The sequence below is a fragment of the Ailuropoda melanoleuca genome, chromosome 6 (assembly GCF_002007445.2).
Source record: "Ailuropoda melanoleuca isolate Jingjing chromosome 6, ASM200744v2, whole genome shotgun sequence".
Taxonomy (NCBI): domain Eukaryota; kingdom Metazoa; phylum Chordata; class Mammalia; order Carnivora; family Ursidae; genus Ailuropoda; species Ailuropoda melanoleuca.
In genome coordinates this window covers 99464048-99484253 of record NC_048223.1, presented here as the reverse complement: position 1 = coordinate 99484253, position 20206 = coordinate 99464048, and the positions used below count along the sequence as shown (strand labels likewise).

The 20206-nt window shown below is 48.5% G+C and overlaps 2 protein-coding genes across 6 annotated transcripts in view; one reads left to right on the top strand and one right to left on the bottom strand.

The window, feature by feature from the left end:
- The first annotated feature begins 3282 nt into the window (after positions 1-3282).
- AVPI1 (arginine vasopressin induced 1) overlaps positions 3283-20206 on the top strand; it is a 43194-nt gene continuing 26270 nt past the window's right edge. The window contains exons 1-4 of one of the 5 annotated variants that reach the window (XM_034663092.1): positions 3284-3440; positions 4904-5088; positions 9001-9297; positions 10276-10887. In XM_034663092.1, the coding sequence (XP_034518983.1) occupies positions 9011-9297; positions 10276-10432 (444 nt within the window). In that variant the 5' untranslated portion in view covers positions 3284-3440; positions 4904-5088; positions 9001-9010 and the 3' untranslated portion in view covers positions 10433-10887. Of the gene's footprint in view, positions 3802-4900; positions 5089-9000; positions 9298-10275; positions 10888-20206 lie in introns of those variants that run through there. The other 4 variants (XM_034663091.1, XM_034663093.1, XM_011221985.3 and 1 more) reach the window with 4 other exon arrangements.
- Positions 11504-20206, bottom strand: part of PI4K2A (phosphatidylinositol 4-kinase type 2 alpha) — a 42460-nt gene continuing 33757 nt past the window's right edge. The window contains exon 9 of the mRNA XM_002916975.4: positions 11504-14349. Coding sequence (XP_002917021.3) covers positions 14188-14349 — 162 coding nt within the window. The 3' untranslated portion in view covers positions 11504-14187. The remainder of the gene's footprint in view (positions 14350-20206) is intronic.

Below are 20206 nucleotides of genomic sequence, written 5' to 3'. Positions count from 1 at the left end.
TGTCTGTAGCAAGGTTTATATAGCACCTCACTTCATTCTCACAGCAACACGGAGAGGTGGGTATGATTATTTCCACTTTATAGATGAGAAACTAGGAAAGCAGAGAGGTTAGGTTATTTGCCTAAGGTTGAACAGCTGGAACCCCAGCTGTAGAGACTCTGCTCCCCCAGAAACAAGTACTCTGCTGAGCCATACTGGCACCCAAGGCAGAGGGAAACGTGCACGCCTGTACATACCTATCAAAATATTCTCCCATATTGTGAATTAAATGGAAAAAGTTGATGAAAACCCTGCAATCAAAAAAACATAACCAAACTTAAAGCCTTGTGTTGCCCAATTGGTTCACACACTATTTTCTTTCTTTCTTTCTTTCTTTCTTTCTTTCTTTCTTTCTTTCTTTCTTTCTTTCTTTCTTTTTCTTTCTTTTCTTTGACAGAGATAGAGACAGCCAGCGAGAGAGAGAACACAAGCAGGGGGAGTGGGAGAGGAAGAAGCAGGCTCATAGCAGAGGAGCCTGATGTGGGGCTCGATCCCACAATGCCGGGATCACGTCCTGAGCCGAAGGCAGACGCGTAACCGCTATGCCACCCAGGCGCCCCACACACTATTTTCAATCCTCAAAAAGCTAATTGGCCAGGAGCATAATGGCTACTTAGGCAGAAACCATGGGCTGATTGGAAATGACTATTCCTGTTGCAAAATGACACCAGGTCATATAACAAACAACAGTCTGTCCTTAAGCGTTGATATTTTGATCACTATGGATGTTTTATATTAATTTTTATTTTTAAAAATATTACATTAATATTTATCTTGATTACTGGGGTTTTTTTTTTCGTGTCCCCTTAAGTAATGCACCCAAGGAGTATTTCTCACTCACCTCACCTTAATCAGATCCCTAGTAAAACCAAGTCTTGGCCTGAATTACACCAGGGCTCAATTCCTCAGAGCTGACCTTCTCTTCCAAACAGGACCCTCCCTATTGGGGGGTGGATCCCAGATCCTCCACTCCTAAATGATGGAAGTGCCCTGTCTTCTCTTCTCTTCTCTTCAGACATACGGAATCATAAAGCTGTACCAAGAGAAACGTTTCCATTGTGTGGTAAGTGCATGGTCATACGCCTGCAAAAATGCGGGGAGACACCAGATGTTCTCCACCCAGCCTTAGTCACATCTGACCCAGAAGCCACAAGTTCCCAATTCCTACCCTGGTATGCTCATCTGAGCTCCTGGCATCAGAAGTCCTAGGCTCACCAGCACTGATGTGCCAAGAGTTTGGTCTTCCTGTTTCTGAGACTGAGGAACAAGGTGTCCCTGGTTCAGAAGCCCAGCCTCCCTGTTTAGGACTCCATACACTCCTATCTTTAGCCAAGCAGTTGGCTGAAAGGATTTGCAGCAATGAGTGCCTTTTGTTGGAGACAAACATGGCTGACTTCTTTATTCTTTCTGCTATTTGCCTAGGTCTCAGGAAAAGCAAAGAGAGACCACTGTGAAAACCCTTCTAACTACAGCAAAACACTTGCTGATGTTGTTTTTGTGCAGGACAGAAAGAGGAACTGGAGAGCATGGGATGAGGAAGAACAGCTCCCAAACATCCTTTCCACCTTGCAGGAAGGGACCCACAAATCCTTATATGCTGGCTTTTACTCCTTCCCCCTCCGAACTTCTACAGAGGAGAGATCACACTTAAATGACGATGAAGGTTAGCTCTGAAGTGAGAAGGAGTCAGGCAGACCGAGCTGCCTATTCCCTGGCGCCTTCCTGACCATTTTTGAACGACTGTGCAAACAACTCCTCATCTTCCAAAGAACTAAACAAGCATTTATCAAGAACCTATTGGGGACGCCTGGGTGGCTCAGTTGGTTAAGCATTGACTATTGATTTTGGCTCAGGTCCTGATCTCAGGGTCCTGGGATGGAGCCCAACATTGGGCTCTGCGCTCAGCAGGGAGTCTGCTTGAGATTCTCTCTCTCCCTCTCCTTCTGCCCGCTCCCCACAACCACCAAATAAATAAATAACTCTAAAAAAAAAAAAAAAAAAAAAAAAGAAGCAGCAGCAGCAGCAGCAGCCGCAGAAGAACCCATTGGACACTGCATCCACTCCCAAACCCTCTAATCCAAGTTCCAAGCTGGGGCCAAAGTGACCTTCTAAAAACACAAATTTTTCATGAGTATGAAATGAGCTACTATTTGTGAAGTGCTGACTGGCACTACTGGCACATAGTAAGTGCTATAAAATATCTGTTAAACCATATACATAATGCTATTCCCCTCGGAGAGTCAAACGGAAACTTTTTCACTGTCCGCCTCTGCCCTCTGCTTTCTCACCACTCTACCCTTTGCTAGCCTTGCTGCAGGTCTGGTATCAAGTACTCCTGAGTCAAGCTGCCTCCTAGACTTCGCACATGCCATTCTCTCTTGCTTAAACGCTCTTTCCAGACCCACTCCTCTTCATTTGTCCAACTTCAATTTCCCCTTCATATCTCAGCTTAAATGTTACTTCTACCTCCCAGGACCCCCTACAGGGAGTTGAGTTTGCTCTGTCTGACCCGTTTACAGTTATAATGTTTATCACAATTGTAATCACTACTAAATGTTTTAAGCTTTTTAATGTCTGCCTTCCTTAGTAGGTTTTAAGTTCCCCCAGGGCACGGGCGTATAGACGTCTCCTAGTCACTGCCCCTTAGAGAACTCGGACAGGGTGGTCCCTAATGGACCATTGTCCAATGAACGTATAAAACCTTCCTAATACCGCTTATTTAGGTAACTGATCCAAGGCTGCACAGCTGATTTAACATCTGACCCCACGGCATTCTAGCTTTGAAGCCCAAAGTCTCACCATCCCTTCCTTTCCCTCAAAGCTGGAGCCAGAAGACAAGTGGTCCGTCTGGGAGGTGAATTTACGAAAATGCGGATCTATTTGCAGAGGGCCACACGGTGCAAGGAGCGCGGCCCGGTGCGCGCTGGCCTAGGGCCCAGGCGAGGGGGGCATGCGTCACGTGTACCCTGCAGGGCCTGCCGCCGCCGCGCCCCGAGGCTGGAATGCGGCCCCGCCCCGCTCCCGCGCCAGCAAAACCACTCTCTCCCAGGGGACTGACGTCAATGAAGGGGGCGCCTCCGGACGCCGCGCTAGGGCGGGAGAGGGCGGAGGGAAGGGGCCCCGGCGGACACGCCCCTCGCCGCTGCTTCGCTACTGATTGGACCCGGGCAATCTTCGCACTCGGGTTTCGAGGCCGGCGGAGGGAAGGGGGCGGGGCCTGGACACGCCCTTCGCCCCTCTGTTGCTGATGATTGGCCCACAGAGTCTCCGCGTTCGATTTTGGAAGGGTCGCCCCGGAGCTCTCACCAAGGCTCGGCCGTGGATTGGCTCTTTCCCGGTTGGGGAGCGCTTTCTCCCGGGAGTCGCGGCTGTGACCTAGGTGGCCCGCCTTGGGCAGCCAGGTACGTAGATCGGAGGCCCGGCTCGCGCTGCGGTGGGAGCGGGCGGGCGAGCCATCAGAGCCCGGGTGCCACTGGGAGCCGAACCCGCAGGTCCACTTAGGGCCCGCGTTGTGCGAAGCGGCCACGTCTGAGCCCCGGGAGCTGACCTGTGCTGGGGATGTCGCCCTGAGATCTGGGCCAGGATATCCCCTCCCAAGCTCTCGTCCTGTGGATAAACGCCGCCTGGTCCTTGTGAGCCCCTTCGCAGCAGGAAGCGCAGAGCTGCGCCCGCCCTTTCGAAAGACCGTGAAGGGGTTGGGGTGGGCACATCTTAGCCTGCCCCATCCCGATTTGAGGTCTGTCGGCGCTGCCCTTCTGCGTGGTGAGTAATCGCTGTAACTCCCCGCGGGGCCGTGGAGTGCTGAGGGCGCCCAGGCTGGCTTGGGAGACCTGACTTTCGATCCCTGCGCCTTCCGAAACCCTTGGAAGCAGATAGCAGGCTCCGGGAGGTTTCAGAGCCTCTTGGGTCGTTCCTTCCCCTGAAGACCTCGTCAGCCATCTGGCAGAACAAAAATAACGGTGGTTGTTGAGAGGCTGGGCGCTGGGGTCATACTGCCTGGGTACATCTAGCCTCACCACCTACCTCCTGTTTGACTTTGGGAGAGTTACTTAACCTTTCTGAGCTCAGCTTTCTCATCTGTAAAATGGATATATCCTATAACCACAGTGCCTCCTCATGGGGTGAGGATTAAAAAGATCACCCATGTGAAAGTGCTGTTCTGTGCCTGACATGGAGCAAGCTGCCTCAGTGGCAGCTGTGATTTAAAAGTCCACAAATGAATCCATCTCCCTTGGCCCTCTTTTTCTAAGAGTGAAGGCCTCTTTTGAGGGAGTTTCATGCAAATGACAATGATTCTATACTGCCTGGTTGTTAAACAGCCTTTCCCTTACATCACTCATTCATGATACAGTGTACTGGGATGGATGCTTTCATATACTTTTATCTCCCTTATTCCCTTCGGGTTATTTATTCTCACTATTCTATTTTGATGATGCGCAAAATGAGGCAGGGGAAACAGGCTTGTCAACATCATCCAGTTTTCAGAGGCACAGCCAGAATTCAGGGTTCTTGAACTCTTGAAAAGAGTTCTTCCTACATCTAGAGTTTATTTTCCAGTTGTATCCGAGAATTGGTCTAGGGGTAGAGCCCAGTTCCTTCCTCCGCTTCCACATCTGATTTGGAGACTAAGGTGGCCGCAGTTCTCTCAGGCATTCCTGGCTGAGGCCAGGCCCTAAAGGCCTGGGGGGCTCACACGGCCCTGTGGACTAGGCCTCCCAGTGGAGGAGCCACAGATTTGGGCTGCTATCCAGTGGCAGGGAAGCAAGCCAGGGCCACAAGTGTTGATTTGGGCCTTGGGCCAGAGCCTCCAGTTCTTTATCCAAGAGGCCCTTTGCCTCCAATTACATATTATTACCATCAGCAGGGTTATCTGAAGGAGGGGAGCTCAGTGTGGAAGCGGTTGCTGCCCAGCTCACGCAAGTGTGTTCCGCCCCTTGTGGTTGGCCAGGCCTGAGACCACGGTGGGAGTCGCTGTCTACACTGAGCTTCATATACCACAAGGGATGCCCAGTTGTGCACTGTATTGAAGTTTTACAAATTCATTGCACGGTGAGTCACTTTTTAAATATATTTCTTTGTTAGAGCTCTCTAGTTCATTTGTTGCCTATTTCAAAACAAGTTGAACTTTGTCATTTTCCCCATTTGGTATTTACGTTGGGGGTTCATTTTTAAGCTAGTTTGTGTCAAACTGAAGTATTTTGCAATGAGTTTTTACTCATTTGATCACAGACCCATGTTTATAGTGTTTCATGTCAGCTCTGGAATGAAAGATCCATTTGTAATCCTTTAATATCCTTGTGGTGTCATTTTCCAGTTTAAAGAAGTACTGTTGTTCAAGTATACACTGACTTTCCTGGATTCAGGTCTTGTACAAGAAATTAGGGGGGAAATAACACATTGAATAAGATGAGACGTTTCTTCTGGGGCGCCTGGCTGGCTCAGTCCGTCGTGCCACTCTTGATCTCAGGTTGTAAGTTCAAGCTCCATATTGGGTGTAGAGATTACTTAAAAATAAAATCTTTAAAAAAAAGTTTCTTCTGATAATAAAAGTGTTCTGATTTATTTTCCCAAAGTTTACATCTATCCTATGTGCAATCCCCGGATTTTTATCCCCAGTCTTACTGCTGGCTGAATCCCGGGGTGACAGGCAGAGCCAACAGTGAGGATCCTTGGAATCTGGAGGTGCCGAGCACTCCCCCTCCAACCACCCCCCCGCCCCAAGGTGCATGGACCGTATGTTTGAAGCTGGAGGTTTAGACTCCCCCAGATGGTTTGTTGGTGTGTTTGTAACTCGGATACTAGAGGGTGCAGGTGGGACCTTGTAGGGCCTTGTAGCGGCACAGAGGTGGCTGGGAATATCCGGGAAGTCAGGCTCCGAGCCTCCCTGAGGCAGCTGCTGCTACTTAATCCTGTTGCCGTTCTCTCAGAGGGAGGGTGAGATTGCTTGAATCTGAGAGAAATGATACCACCTCTTCTCCCACCACCCAGACCAGCCTAGGAGCCTGCCCCAGGCTTGGCCACAGGCAGCCTAGGTCACTGGAGTGCTTTAGGGCAGTGAGTTCTCTGTCTTCTCCCAGACCTTAACCCGACATCCCACCAGCAAAACAGTGTCTTGTCTCCAGGGAAGGTTGAGGAGGGCAGAAAAGAGGAACCACTGGTTGGGGAATTTCCTGGCACCTAATTAGCCAGACCTGTCCACACATGTTGCATCCAGGCCTTGGCAGCCAAGCAAACTCAATCACTGCTTCCGGACAGACCCAGCCTCATTCTAGAATCAGGGACTCTGCACACGCCCTCAGAGACCAGAAGAGTCAACCTGTTCTTCTTGCACATGGAAGGGGGAAACAGAGGCCCCTCAGCCAGGGAGCGGCATGCCCAGGGCTCTGACTCATAAGCCAGCACTGTGCGCACCGGGCTGGGTTGTGGCTTCAGATTTGTTTTGTGGAAGCTGGGGATCTTCCTCTTCAGGGCGCCGCAGGTTCAAGGCTAGAACAGCTGGCCACACAGTAAACAGCTCTGACGCTAATGAAGAGACTAAAATAAATTCTACAGCCCCGCCCCTGCCTTGTGTGGGCTAGTCAAGGTTCTTCCTCTTCCACGGGCAGGTTTCCCTCTTGGTGACTTAGGTGAGAACAGCGAAATCTCCCCCACAGGAGTGACGGGCAGCAGTGCGCTCTGAGCTGCTCGGCTGTGAAGGCAGCTGGGGTTTTCAACCACGGCTGCGGCCCCGCACTCCAGGTCCTGGCCTTGGCGGAGCCCCTGGCATTGAATCTGTGTCTCAGCTTCCTTTGCTGGGAAGAGGGGAAGGGTGCCTGATTCCTAGAACTGTGTTGTGGATGAAATATCATGCATATTGTCATATCACCCGAAGCAGAGTAAATGACCCAGAGTCTGTTTTATCAGCCTGAAAGTGTTCCCTGGTGACTGTTGTTTTCTGGTCACAGTATGTTTTTATCATCCAGCTCAGGGGAGTTTATGACCACACATACTAGGTTTTTAACTGGATTCCGTAGTAGTGCCTTAGGAGAGGTAGATTTTAAAATTCCCATTTCCAGATAAAAAGCACAATTTTTATGGAGTTAATTTATCCGAAAATCTTATGCAGGTTTATTTTAGTTATTAAACTTTTTGAAGAGAGTGGGATTCTTAGGAGACCTAGACACTGGGACAGGGTGAGTGTGGAAATTACTGGAATAGGGAGGGTGGCTATTGAGATGAGGAGGGAGGGCCAGGTACATTTGAGGAGTCTAAACGGGATGGAGAGAGGTCTCAAACTCTCAGGAGAACAAAGGCAGGTAATGTTTTATGTGATTTCCATTCTGTTTGAATTTGTTACGATGAGCCTGGACATTTTGTATTGGAATGTATTTTATTCCCTTTTTAAGCTAGTTTCTGGGTAACGGATATCTCCGTAGCTCATTGGAATGACGTGAGGTCTGGGGTTGGAGCTGGGCCTCTGCTGTCAGGCCTGGGGCTGAGGGGTGGAGGGAGCCCGGGCAAGTCCTCAGCTGGCTCAGGCCAGAACAGAGAAGGGATCCTATCACACCCCTGATCCAAGGACAAAAGTTAGGAGGCCAAAAGGGGCACGGGTGGAGGGGGGGTGCGAATTTGCATTTATTTGGCTCTTACTTGGTACCTGGTATCACACTAGACTCACTCCTTACAGCACCCTGAGAAGTGCTTACGAGCCCCACTTTACAGCAAAGCAAAGAGGCTCAGAGAGGTTGAGTAACTTGCCTAGGGTCACCGCTAGGAAGGTGGCAGGCCTGGGATTCGAACCCAGGTCTGTGTAATGCTAAGGTCTTTGGTCTTCCTGTCTGTAGTCTGCTTTCCAATCGCAGCGTTTGCAGGCTGTACCGGAGACAAGGATCAGGTGAGTGAGCCTCCTAAGCCTTTATTATTCAAACTGAACTCTCTAGAACTGAGATCTTTTAATTTGCATTTTCTATGGGGGAAGGCACCTACATGAGCCTTCCTTTTATTGAACTTACAGAATTCAGCCTCTGCCCAAGGTTCTGTATTCTAACCCTGGAGCCACCCCTCCGCGCTTTGGTTCCTGTCCGTGGCCTTTCGGACTGCAGTTGGCTCTGATTGTCTGTTTCATACTGTGTTTGCTAAGCTATACGGACTTGGTCTGTCTCTAGGGTCTTGCAAATAGGTGGGATGACTGTTCTGTGTTACAGATGGGAAAGCAGAATAATAGAACATTGAGCACTGTTCTTAAAACGGTCTTCGCTCAGTTCTCACTGCGACTCTGTGAAAGAGGAATTGGTACAGGAAGCAGCCGAGCCAGGCAGTGGTGCAGATGGCTAGAAGTGGGGTTCCCACCCAGGTAGCCCGACCCCATAACCCTCCTCTCACTTCTGTGCTACAGAGCCTGGGCGTTGGCACCAGAGAGATCTGGATTCTGTTCTTCAGTTTCTTCATTAGTGAAATGAGGATACAGTATGTACCCACAGGGCTGCCGTGCTCACACTTCAGTGCGCTTATGCGACTACGACTGTCACAGCCATGCCTGGCACATTGAAATGCTTGGCACAGTGCAGTGGCTGCTGCCAGCACTGTCCTTAGGACCTAGGTATCCTGGGGTCTGCCTGGGCTTGCCAGCCAGAGCTGGGTTCTACTGGTTCTACTCCGGGCTCTGCCATTACGCAAGGCTTTGTGACGGCAAAGGATCATTTCAGCTGAGTTGCATTTCATCCGTGCGCTGGGGATAAGCCGTTCTTACGTCCCAGCTTGCTGTGACTCAGTGAGATGCTACAGGTGTTGCACACGTAAGCACTTTATAATAAAGTCTGTCATTATTCATCGTATTTCCCCCAGGTGCCCTGGAAATTAGAGTGACTCTAAGTCAAGACTTACTGTACGTTGGCTCCTGGAGAATAGAAACACCAGAAGCCTTGCATTTGTCAGGTTTGGGAAGGGCCTAAGCTGATGTCTCTTCATGCTTTCCTTCCCCAGAGCACCCAGGATGGGTACCCCAGCCTCTGTGGTGAGTGAGCTGCCCCCTTGGCAGGCCCCAGCGGAGGCCCGGGGCCGCAAGCAGGCCTCGGCCAACATCTTCCAGGACGCCGAGCTGCTGCAGATCCAGGGCCTGTTCCAGCGCAGTGGGGACCAGCTGGCCGAGGAGCGGGCACAGATTGTCTGGGAGTGTGCAGGAGACCACCGTGTGGCAGAGGCCTTGCGGAGGCTGCGCAGGAAGAGGCCGCCCCGGCCGAAAGCCCTGGGCCACTCACTGCACCACTGCAGCCGGCTCAGGTGGGTTCCTGGAACCGGAGGGCGGAGGGGAGGGGAGCGTTAAGGATGCCCTTGCCACCGTTTCCTGGAGGGGTGACCTGGAACTCCTGACTTGGCCTCACTCTAAAGTACCTATCACGGGGGTTCTAAGGTCTATACGGTGCCTATGATTGCTGTTACTATTGGAGTCATACCGGACCCTGTGAACTTCCATGGGAAAGAAGGCCTGGATCCTAATTTTGCAGTGATTCTCAGCCAGGTGGGAAGGATTATTGTTTGGGCGGAAGAAAATTTGTTTCCCTGTCGTAGAACAGGTAACAATCAAAAGAAAGCCTGGTTAAAATCTTGCCTGTGGGATTATAGAGACTATAGCGTAGGAAGGCTCAGTAGAGATACTGAGGTCTGAAAATTGTTGAGGAACTTTAAACTTTCCCTAGTCATTCCCCTTTGCCTAGGTCACTGACAGCCTGGGAGCATCGAGCCCCACGAGGTCAAGCTGAACCACATGGCCTAGTCAATCACTGTGGGTTATGCTCTGGGTTCTGTTCTTTCCGCTGCCTTCTCAGGGGTTCTCAGTCAGAGCATGAGACCTGAAAAGGTCTTCTAGGTCATCAGGTCCAGGGAAAGCAAATCAGGCCCTTGCTCAGATGAACTCCAGTTGACTTGCAATCCCTGTTTAAAACACCATGCTAAGGAGGGTAGTTGGTTCTTCCAGTCTTGTATCACGGCTGACTAATGATGGCTGCCATGAGTACAGCACGAGGAAGCCAGAGAAGTGCCGGGTATCACACACCCTGATCTAGTCCAGCTTTCTTCACAGAGAAGAAATCTGAGAGCTTTGCCTAGTCTTTAACTCTCAGTGGGCAGACGAGACCAGAGCCCTGGTCTCATTTGACCCCGAATGGTGTTTTAAGAGTTCATCATGACCACAGTCTCTTCAGTCCCCAACATTCTGCTCTTCCCATTGATGTGGGCCTCTCACACACTTGTTCTCTGCAGAATCCCTGAGCCCTGCGCTCCACCAGCCGACCCACAGAGTGGTGCCGCAGAGACGGCTTCTGGCGATCAGCATCTGAACTCCAGAACGAGTGCCAGGATCCGCCGGAACTGGCAGAAGCCAGGCCCCACACGCTACCTCCATCAGGTCAGACACTGATCCGGGGAAGGGGCTGGGAACGGCAGTATCTTCCCCCCGGAACCATAAGGACTTTTGCCAAAGGGCCCAGGAGGTGAAGAAGGAAGAGAGGCTTGAGGGAGACAGCCCCACAAGGGTAAATGGAAGACCACTGCCACCAGCCTGCTCCATTCAGAACAGGACTGGAAATGTCCCCTGAGCTCTCGGTTATGTGGGACCCATTCCTCACCAGAATGAGGAGAACCAGCGCTGCGCCTCAGCTCTTCCCATCTGACAGTATACCTGGGCTGCACGATATTCCCCTGAGAGTCAAGTGATGGGCACTCAGACTGAGCACCTGACCACTCCTGCTACGACCCCTCCTGCTACTCCTGTAATCCATGGTCCAGCAGCCTGCCTGCCCACACCCCTGCCCGTCAGGCTAGCACAAGGAAACCGTGGTTTAAGTGGCAAAATAAAAACGTTTGCATCAACAACAGTGTGTCTGTCACAGGAAGGGAGGATCCCCAAATGGACACTCTGGAGCCAGGGGATAAAGGGTTTGCGCTTACTGCAGGGAAGGGGTGTTCCCAGGAAGGAGAAAATAGGACAGGCCTCCTTTTTCCCTGTGAGCTCCCCCATCCCCTGTGGCAAAGCCTCCTTTTCCAGAGGTTGTCCGATTGGGAGATGGAAACATCTCTGTAAGGCAGTCCTGATCCACAGGAGAGAGAGGGCTCCTGGACTCTGGCCAGTTCTAGAAGGGGAAAGGCTATTCCAGTCGGCCTTGCATAGTGAGCAGTGAGCTTGCAGTACTGGTGCCAGCCCTTCAGCTGCTTTCTTTATCCCCGTGGGCCAACCATCCTTGAGCCTCCGGCATTATCCAAGGTTTCCTAGTGTAAAAAATTTTAAGGTGAGGATTTTTTATTACTCCACTAGCTTCGCCTCAATAGCATATTATGTGCTCATTAGCATTCAGCTCCGATCCCCAGGAATCCTATCTGCCTGATTACCCACCACTTAAAGGACCCAGGGTTCAAAGTGCTTCAAGCATCTACGATGTGCACACAGAACAGGGCTGCCCTCTTGTGGCCAAGAAGAGAAGCTGAGTTCACATTCCTCATTCCAAACAGGGCTAGATGACTTTGTTATTCAGAATTTTTTCAGCTTTTAGGAAGTAGTCAGTGCAAATACTGCATAATCCCTAGGAGGGAAATATCTCATAACAAAACATTAATATTTCTGCAACAAATATACACACTAAGAGGAAAACACGATGGTTACAAATAGCTTCAGTTCACACCAGTGTAGGTTCAGGTCACGTTTTGGTGTCAAATGAGTTAATGAAAATATTAAGCACTGGGACTTTGGAAGTTAGGACCTGTATAACTCAGGAGCCATCCGTCAGCAACTCCATGGAAACACATGGTTCTTTGTCTTTAAAACTGCATTCCAACTTGTCTTCCTTTCACTCAAGAACATTAGACAAAAAAGGTCAGAATTGGACTTGTTATTCATACATTTGCATTGATTTAAATACATTACATACAAGTTCTACAGTGCCTTGGAAGAACACAGGCAGCAGCACTCTCCCAGCCTGGCCTCACCTCCATGACACGGGCACAGGGCCTGGGGCTGGCAGAGGGGTTGGGCTGTCCTGTGAGTGCCACCCAGAAGCCTACCCTGGCACTTTGGGCCCTGGCTCTCCCCATGTCCACATTCAAGGCAACCTGAGTACAGACTTCAAGGAGAATGGAGACATGCCAAGAAAGGATGCCCCACACTCTTGCCTACCAGGACCGGGACCGGCCCCCCTTGTACGTTGGACCCAATTTCCTTCTCATCACAGAGCTGGTCTGCATGAGGGCGATGTGCAGACCTACTTGGTTGGGGGAAGCAACCAGCTTCCTCTAAGACTGCTTGGGCTCTCTCAACACCCAGCTGGGAAGCTTTACCAACATGTCTGTATAGAGAGGTCCCTGGAGAGCTAAACACACCCGGGTCCCCTCTGACCTCTGGGAGCCCTGCTGCACCCACAGTCTGAGCGCAGGCACTATCTCAAACATGGTCCCCAAGGCCAGATTCCAGGTCGGCCGAATGAGATTGTCAGGGCTAAGAGCTGTGTCTTTGTCCACAGTGCATGCATATCCAGCTGCCAGAGACTCTTCCTGTCAGCTGGAGGGAACCCCAGCACAAACTAGCTCCTGGGGGCTGGGACGCAGGGACCGACTTGGCCCAGCTGACAAGAGGACTGCACATCTCTGCTGTCTCCTGGGCAGCGGGAGCTGGGCAAGCAGAGGGCACACAGCCATAGTCCTTGCTCCCTTTCTTTGGTTGTTTTTCAAACCTTCAAGATAGTTTCTTTCCAAGGCTGATTGATCAGTCGCAGGATGCCAGAATCTTGAAGTGTCCAGTAGCACAGAACTGCCCCTTAGCCACAGATGGCACCCTCTTCGCTCCCTCCTGAGGCCATTCTTTGCTTTGGTGTAGAAAGGGCTCAGACACCTGGCAAGGGGGACAGCTGAGGGAAAGAGACGTGGAAGCTGGAAGATGCACACTGAGCTGGGCAGGCACTGGGGGACAGTTTGAAGGCCTTTCTCCTCTGGGCCCTGCCCTTCTCAAGAAGCCAGAGAAAAACTGGCCTGGAACAAGAAGTCAGGGAGCAAAGGGAACCTACCGACCAGGAAGAGAATATGGGTCCCGTTACCTCCACCAAGCAGCAGTGGTAGCATACAAAGTCCAGGGACCTAATATCCTGTCCTCTCATGAGCTGAGATGTTCTTCACTGAGACCCACTCCAGAACCCAGAATTGAACCCCTAATCAAAAGTGTGGAGAAAAAAAAAAATCTAACAACAGAAAGGACCAGCAAATTTGAGGACCAGGGGGAGTTTATCACCAGGGCTCAGGAAGCAAGGCTGGGATAAGTTTACCCAGAGACCAATTACAGCTCCCAGCATGCACTTAGGCCAAATGGATCACTTCTGCATGCTAGGGAGGCCGCTTCCTCCCTCTTGCCTTTGCCTAAATAGTGGGTAAACTATAAGCCTGGACTAGGGAGCCTGCATTCTTAGCAGGGCAGACAGCAGAGCCAATCTCTGATCATATGCAGAACCACTGAGAGTTCTGGAGCATAAGTGTCCTGGCCATGAGAACTGGGTTGGGAGGCATTAAGTCAGCCTATTGCACTGGTGGGAGAAGGGGAAGAAAACTTGGCAAAAACCCAAAGGAAAAGCGTGGCTTCTGTCTGTCCCAGCTGGTGAGTCACCCAGTGGCTCTCTGAATCACCCCGCCGCCTTGGTCCACGGGAGTTAAGGAACTGCGAGGCACCTGAGTGTCTGGGTCCATGCAAATTTAGGTCTGGATCAGAGGCTTCTGACCTGAGAGGATCTGGGATTCTGCCTGGGTTTTGCTACTAATATTTAAATTCGTATTTGTGTGTTCGTTTTCTGATGCAGAATATAATGAGGAATTGCCACAGAGCAGGGTGTCAGGGAGGGAAGGGGATTTCCCAGCCTGCCCCCAGGGGATGCTGGGAGATGCTCCTTCTGGGCCCTCTGGACTCCTCACTCGCATGGAGGCTCCAGCCCTCCCTAGCACTCAGAAGGGCCCAATAGCGCACAGTCCCTCCAATTGTGCTTCTCCCTGTGCTTGGGAAAGCCCTGAGGGGGTGGCGAGCAGAGAAGAAGGGCTCTTAAGGGCACTGCTCCCCATCGACTTCTCTGTCTTTTCCGGCAACCTGTTCCCCAGGCTTCCTCCCAGCCCAAGTCTCGAACAACATGTCTTTGTCTGCCTCTTGGGCTACCACCACGAAAAGAAGGGCTTCCGACTCTGAAAGCTCTGTGTGTAGGACTCGCTAGAAGACCGCTGGTGAGAACGGGCTGTCTCGACAATCACGGGTGGCATCTGGACAAGGTGCAGGGGACTCTTGTTGTCTTTCAGGGCCTGGGTCAGATTTAGGATCTGCAGCAGGAAAAATAAAATCAGTGAGGGAAAGACCACGGCACCCTGGTCTGCCTCTGAAGGGAGACCTGACGATCGAGTACTCCCATAAATCAATACAAAAATAAACAACACATTAATGGAAAATTATACAAAAAGGGTATTTCCAAAAGTAGGAATATAAGGGGGCAAAATACAGAAAATGGAAATCTCTCTGGTCATTTAAAAAATGCAAATTAAAACCAAAACCTCCCATTTTTTTGCCCTTCCCGTTAGTAAGAATACAGAAAAAGAAGATGCCTCAGATTTGAGAAGAGTTCAGAGCCAGGCTATGGGACTGGACCCAGGGCCAGTTTTTCAGAAATGCGAGTGGACGATACAGTCTTAAAAGTGAACGGGCCCTCTGAGCAATTCCATTTGTAGAAACTAAAGAAACAATCATGGGTATGCACAAAACACTTAGTTTCAACTAATACAGTGCAATATTGTTTATAACAGTGAAAATGGTATAAATGCCCAAGAGTATGGGATCAGTTAATAATCTAAGGGATAAGAAACAGCAATTAAAAGATCTATTTTATTGGCATGGAAAGCTGATCCCGATGTCAACAGACAGAACAGGACAGAGACAGGAGCCAGTACTATAATGTGACTCCACCTTTATTTTCTGAAATTCTGTTTTCCTATCTACCTATCTGCAGAGAAAAAAATTCTGGAAGTTGGCAGTGATTATCTCTGGGTCAAGAAATTACAGGGTGATTTTTATTTGTTTATTGTTGTTTATCCTTCTTTTCTGATTGTCCTACAAAGACCATGCATTTTGAAAAAAGCCAACATTTCACTTGCCTTCTCTCTCAAATGCTGTCTCTTTATCACTGTTTTTTAGATTTCTGGAAAATTTACAAAGATAGTGCAGAGAGTTCCCGTACACCACTTACCCAGTTTCTCCTAATTTTAAATTTTCACATAATTACAGTACAGTTACCAAAACTAAGAAATTAACACTGGAACATTACTTTTAACCAAACTCCAGACTTAATTCAGATTTCGTTAGATTTTCCAGTACTGTTCTTTTTCTATTTCAGGATCCCATTCGGGATACCACATTGCATTTAGCTCTTTACCAACTTTTGTCCATATTTTACAGATATTCCAGAAATGTGTTCACGGGAAGGGCACCTGGGTGGTTCAGACAGTTAAGCGTCTGCCTTTGGCTCAGGTCATGATCCCAGGGTCCTTGGGATGGAGTCCCGTATCGGGCTCCTTGGTCAGTGGGCAGTCTGCTTCTCCCTTCCCCCACTTGCGCTCTCTCATTCTCTCTCTCTCTCTCAAATAAATAAATAAAATCTTAAAAAAAAAAAGAAAGAAAAGAAATGTGTTCATGGAACATGTTTGTCAAAATTAGAATCATGGGGCGCCTGAGTGGCACAGCGGTTAAGCGTCTGCCTTCGGCTCAGGGCGTGATCCCGGCGTTGTGGGATCGAGTCCCACATCAGGCTCCTCCACTGTGAGCCTGCTTCTTCCTCTCCCACTCCGCCTGCTTGTGTACCCTCTCTCGCTGGCTGTCTCTATCTCTGTTGAATAAATAAATAAAATCTTTAAAAAAAAAAAAATTAGAATCACCACTNAAATAAATAAATAAAATCTTAAAAAAAAAAAGAAAAGAAATGTGTTCATGGAACATGTTTGTCAAAATTAGAATCACCACTATTTATCTTCTCTGATAGGACAGTACGAAAACGGAAGTTGTCCTATAATAGCCTCCTTGCTTGTTTGCTTTTAAAAAGTTGTGTTTTTTTTTTTTTTAAGATTTTATTTTTAAGTAATCTCTACACCCAACGTTAGGCTCAAATTCACAACCCTAAGATCAAGAGTCACATGCTCTACCGACTGAGCCAGCCAGGTGTCCCTACGACAGCCTTCTTTAAACTGCCCAATACTGAAGATTTTCACGGCCAGGCCACAGACACAGAGGAGGGTAAGCAGAGCTGCACCCTCAAATCACACAGACACACAGCCCGCAAGCCGCCAATATCCTTGGTCTGCAAATGCTGCCCACAGGAGGCAGAGATAACCTGAAACAGAGCGGGGAAGTCAGAAGTGGATCCTATCAGTAATTATTATAATTATTTTTTACTTAATTTTTAAAATTTTTTTTGATTTTTTTTTTTTTTTTTTTTACTTAATTGTTTTGCAATCTGTCAGCATCCTCCACTGCTTCAAAGACCATAGAACACAAAACTCAGGGTAGAGAATGAAAAGGAGGTTCCAATTGGAGTGAATTGTGCAGGATTTAAGAGACACCTGCCCTGGCTGGTTCGTCCTGTGTTTCCTTCGATTCTTTGGATTAGAAGCTGCCTCTCATGCACACTGAAGTATCTGGGGTAAAATGTCAAATTATCCACAACTTACTTTCAAAAGATTTGGCCAAAAAGGAAACATATCAATCTACTGACCTAAGGAGAGACAAATTACACAGGCGTATTAAAGAGAGAAACTGCGTGGATATGTAGAGATGGGTATTACTCCGACGGATCATCTACGGAGATACGAGCAAACAGATACCGAGATTAAGCAAGTGTGGCTAACCAAGTGTAATAACTGGTGAATCTAGGAAAAGATCCTACTCTTTACTGAGGTTTGAAAGTTTTCAAATTAAAGAGTTGACAAAAATTTGATAGCAGGTACGTGATGCTAAAGAATAAACATGGTCTTTGAATACGCCAGTTAGAGAGGCTCCACCTCAGACCCTGCACTCTAACACCTGGTGTGGCTCAGTCTTTCCAGCGAGCAACAACTTCTGTCGCCTAACTCCATCTCTCTGGGAGTTGTGACTCTTCCCCCTGGCTCAGGGCCCTCATACAGGCTCTGTGATTAGGCTCAGGTAGGTAAAGGGTTGTGATCGCCTTTCCCTGTGCTAGATCAGACTTCTGGAAGGCAAAGGCTCATTTTGCTTCAGTGGGTGACTGGTAAGCTAATAAGGATGTGACTGATCATGTTGGCCAGCTACCTGCTGAAAGGAGCTGGACACTCACGAAACCTGGCAGTGTTTCAGAGGTAGGCACTCTAGGTTGTAAGGGGCCAAAAGGCCCTCAAAGGACATTACGGGCACAAAATGGAGAGAAAGATAAAATTACACTCTCCCATCTCCCCACCTTTTGCCACTCTAGATAACATCCCTAACTGGATATAAGAGAGGAGGGTTGCTGTGGTTTTGCCAAGGGACTGAATTGGAAAGGGATTAGGGAAGACAGTACAATAGGAACAGAGGCACAGCCTACATAAACTTGAGAAGTTAGTTCCTTTATGCTGAGTTCCATAATACCACAGTACATCATGTGGTTTTTAAGGTTTCCAAAAATTCTGCCAGCTTAACTGGGCCCTTACATGACCTGAGTAATGTAGAAAGACCGCGTTATTGGTGTGCAAGCAGCTATAACAACCACAGCTCTTAAAAGCTCTGTATGTCCCATTTCCATGGAAACATGGACTCAGTAAGCCCAAGAGTTGCTCTCACCAGAAGCCTTTACCAAAACGGTAGGAAGAGGTAAATGCCTAATTACAACTAGAAAGACCTTCCTGTCCTTTAAATATGTGAAAAGCTGCCTTTTCTATACACAAAATCATAAAACAACTAATGCATACTGAGAACTTCAATCCATCAAGCACTACTCCAAATCACTTACTTCATAATCATTATTTCATAATAACCCTATGATGTAGGTGCTGTTATAAATCCCATGTTACACATGGAGAAACTAAAGGAAGGACAGATTAAGCAACTTCTCCAAGACCTCAGAGCCAATAAATGAGAGAGCCAGGATTCAAACACAGGCACCATGACCACTGTGCCCCTTAACCACTAGGCCATCCTGGATCTCTTTAAAGCGATAAGAATGTTAGTGCCCTACGGAGTTTTAAAATAATTTTTCAGGCATAGTCTTTACTATATTTTGGAAGATCAACAATGCCCTAGGGGTTTCCTTAGCTCTCCTTGAAGGTGAAGTGGAGAGAGAAGAAATAATACGACTCGTAGCCATAATAACAAAAATTATAACCATAGCCAATATATGAGTACTAACCACACGCCAGGTAACTGTCTTTACTAAACACTTGATATGCATTATCTTACGTAATCCTCTGGCCAACTCTGCAAGGTGTTGTTATTGTCACATTTTATAAACAAGGAAGCAGAGGCTCTTTCCTGCCCAAGGCCGCAGAGCTTGTAAGTAGTGAAGAAGTCTGACTCCAGAGGCTAGCTCTTAACCACAAGGGCATAGGGCCTGCCTTGAACAACCTGACAGGCCACTGGGTAAATTTACCAATGAACTACCCAACAACTGGCACAGAGCTGAGCACATAGTGTCTCACCAAGCACTGGATACCATGGAAGAGGTGGGAGATTTGAAAGGGCTCCGTGTCCTCTCCCACGTGCTAAGACAGAGTCATAAATAAGCACGGCATAGACTCAAAGGGTGTAAGACACAAGCTTTACGCATTTACTCAACATGAGCATATGACCTCCCAGAGAGATACCAGGGATGACACCAGAAGAAGTCCCAGGCTTACCTGTCCCCGCATGACAGCAATCTGCTTATGGAACTGGCCCCTGTCGAAACCAGGATCTTTCTGCAAAAGGGCAGGAGATGGAACCTGCATGAATCCCTCAGAAGAACCCATTTTCTTCCCCCAAACAGAAACTTTCTAATAAAGAAAGCTTACATGAGGCTTATGAGGCTTAGTGAAATTAACTACCACCCCAAGAACTCTCTGTTGCACAGATGGCGAAAGAGAGAACAAGTAAATATCTTGTCCTGAGTCTCATTATTAACTCTAAAGAACTCCAGGCTCTAGCGCTCCATCTGCAAAGGAGAGCTCTGCAGACACACTGCAGCCCCACGACATGCAGGATAACCCACGGTGATTCACCACGGCTGGCAGTTTTTTGTTTTTGTTTTTTTTTTTCAAACCGACCCAAACTAGGTGTTGCTGTCCACATGTGGGAATCTTGCTTGCTCTTCATTGGCTGACATAAGTCAGAAAAGTGTTAGCCATTCTCCCTTGGCTTGTATCAGGAGCCATTAGAAAAGCCATTAGAAATTCCTTCTTCCATATAGTTATAAGGTTGAGGCTCCCAGGGCTAACCTTGAAGAGTTCATATAGGTCCTCCTCCAAGTCCTTGACGAAGTTAGGGTCCGATATCTTTGGAAGAATCAGATCTTTGATCTCCTGAGAGAACGGGACTTTTGCCTGGGGCAACCAGGCCCAGTAAAAGGGATCTGAAAAGAAGAAAAGCACAAAGCAAAGCTGCCCATCTACGTCCTCTACCTATGAGAGCACTGCAAAAGGCAGAATGCCTCTCTCATGTGATGTACAACAGGAAAGAAAATCACAAGGGATGTTAATCCTAAAGGCTACAGAGTAAGTGGAGGAATTAGGATTCAAACCCAGGAATGCACAATCCCAGAGCTGGTGCTCTTTCCCAGACATTATGTGACTTTCCAGTGACTTGCCACTGAGACATTCAGATGCTCCTTCTGAAAAGACAGACTGGTACTACAAAGGGGCTAGTGACCCCCTACTTGTATCTCTCTCTCTTTCTAATTGTTTCTCAGTTATAACAGGACAGGGGCTGACTTCCAGGATGTCAACAAGGAAGACAGAACACTGACAAAAGCTTATATTTAGAAACACAAATAGTGGCGCGCCTGGGTGGCTCTGTTGTTAGGCGTCTGCCTTCAGCTCAGGGCCTGATCCTGGGGTCCTGGAATCGAGTCCCGCATTGGGCTCCTGGAGCCTGCTTCTTCCTCTCCCACTCCCCCTGCTTGTGTTCCTCTCTCTCTCTGTCAAATAAATAAATAAAATCTTAAAAAAAAAA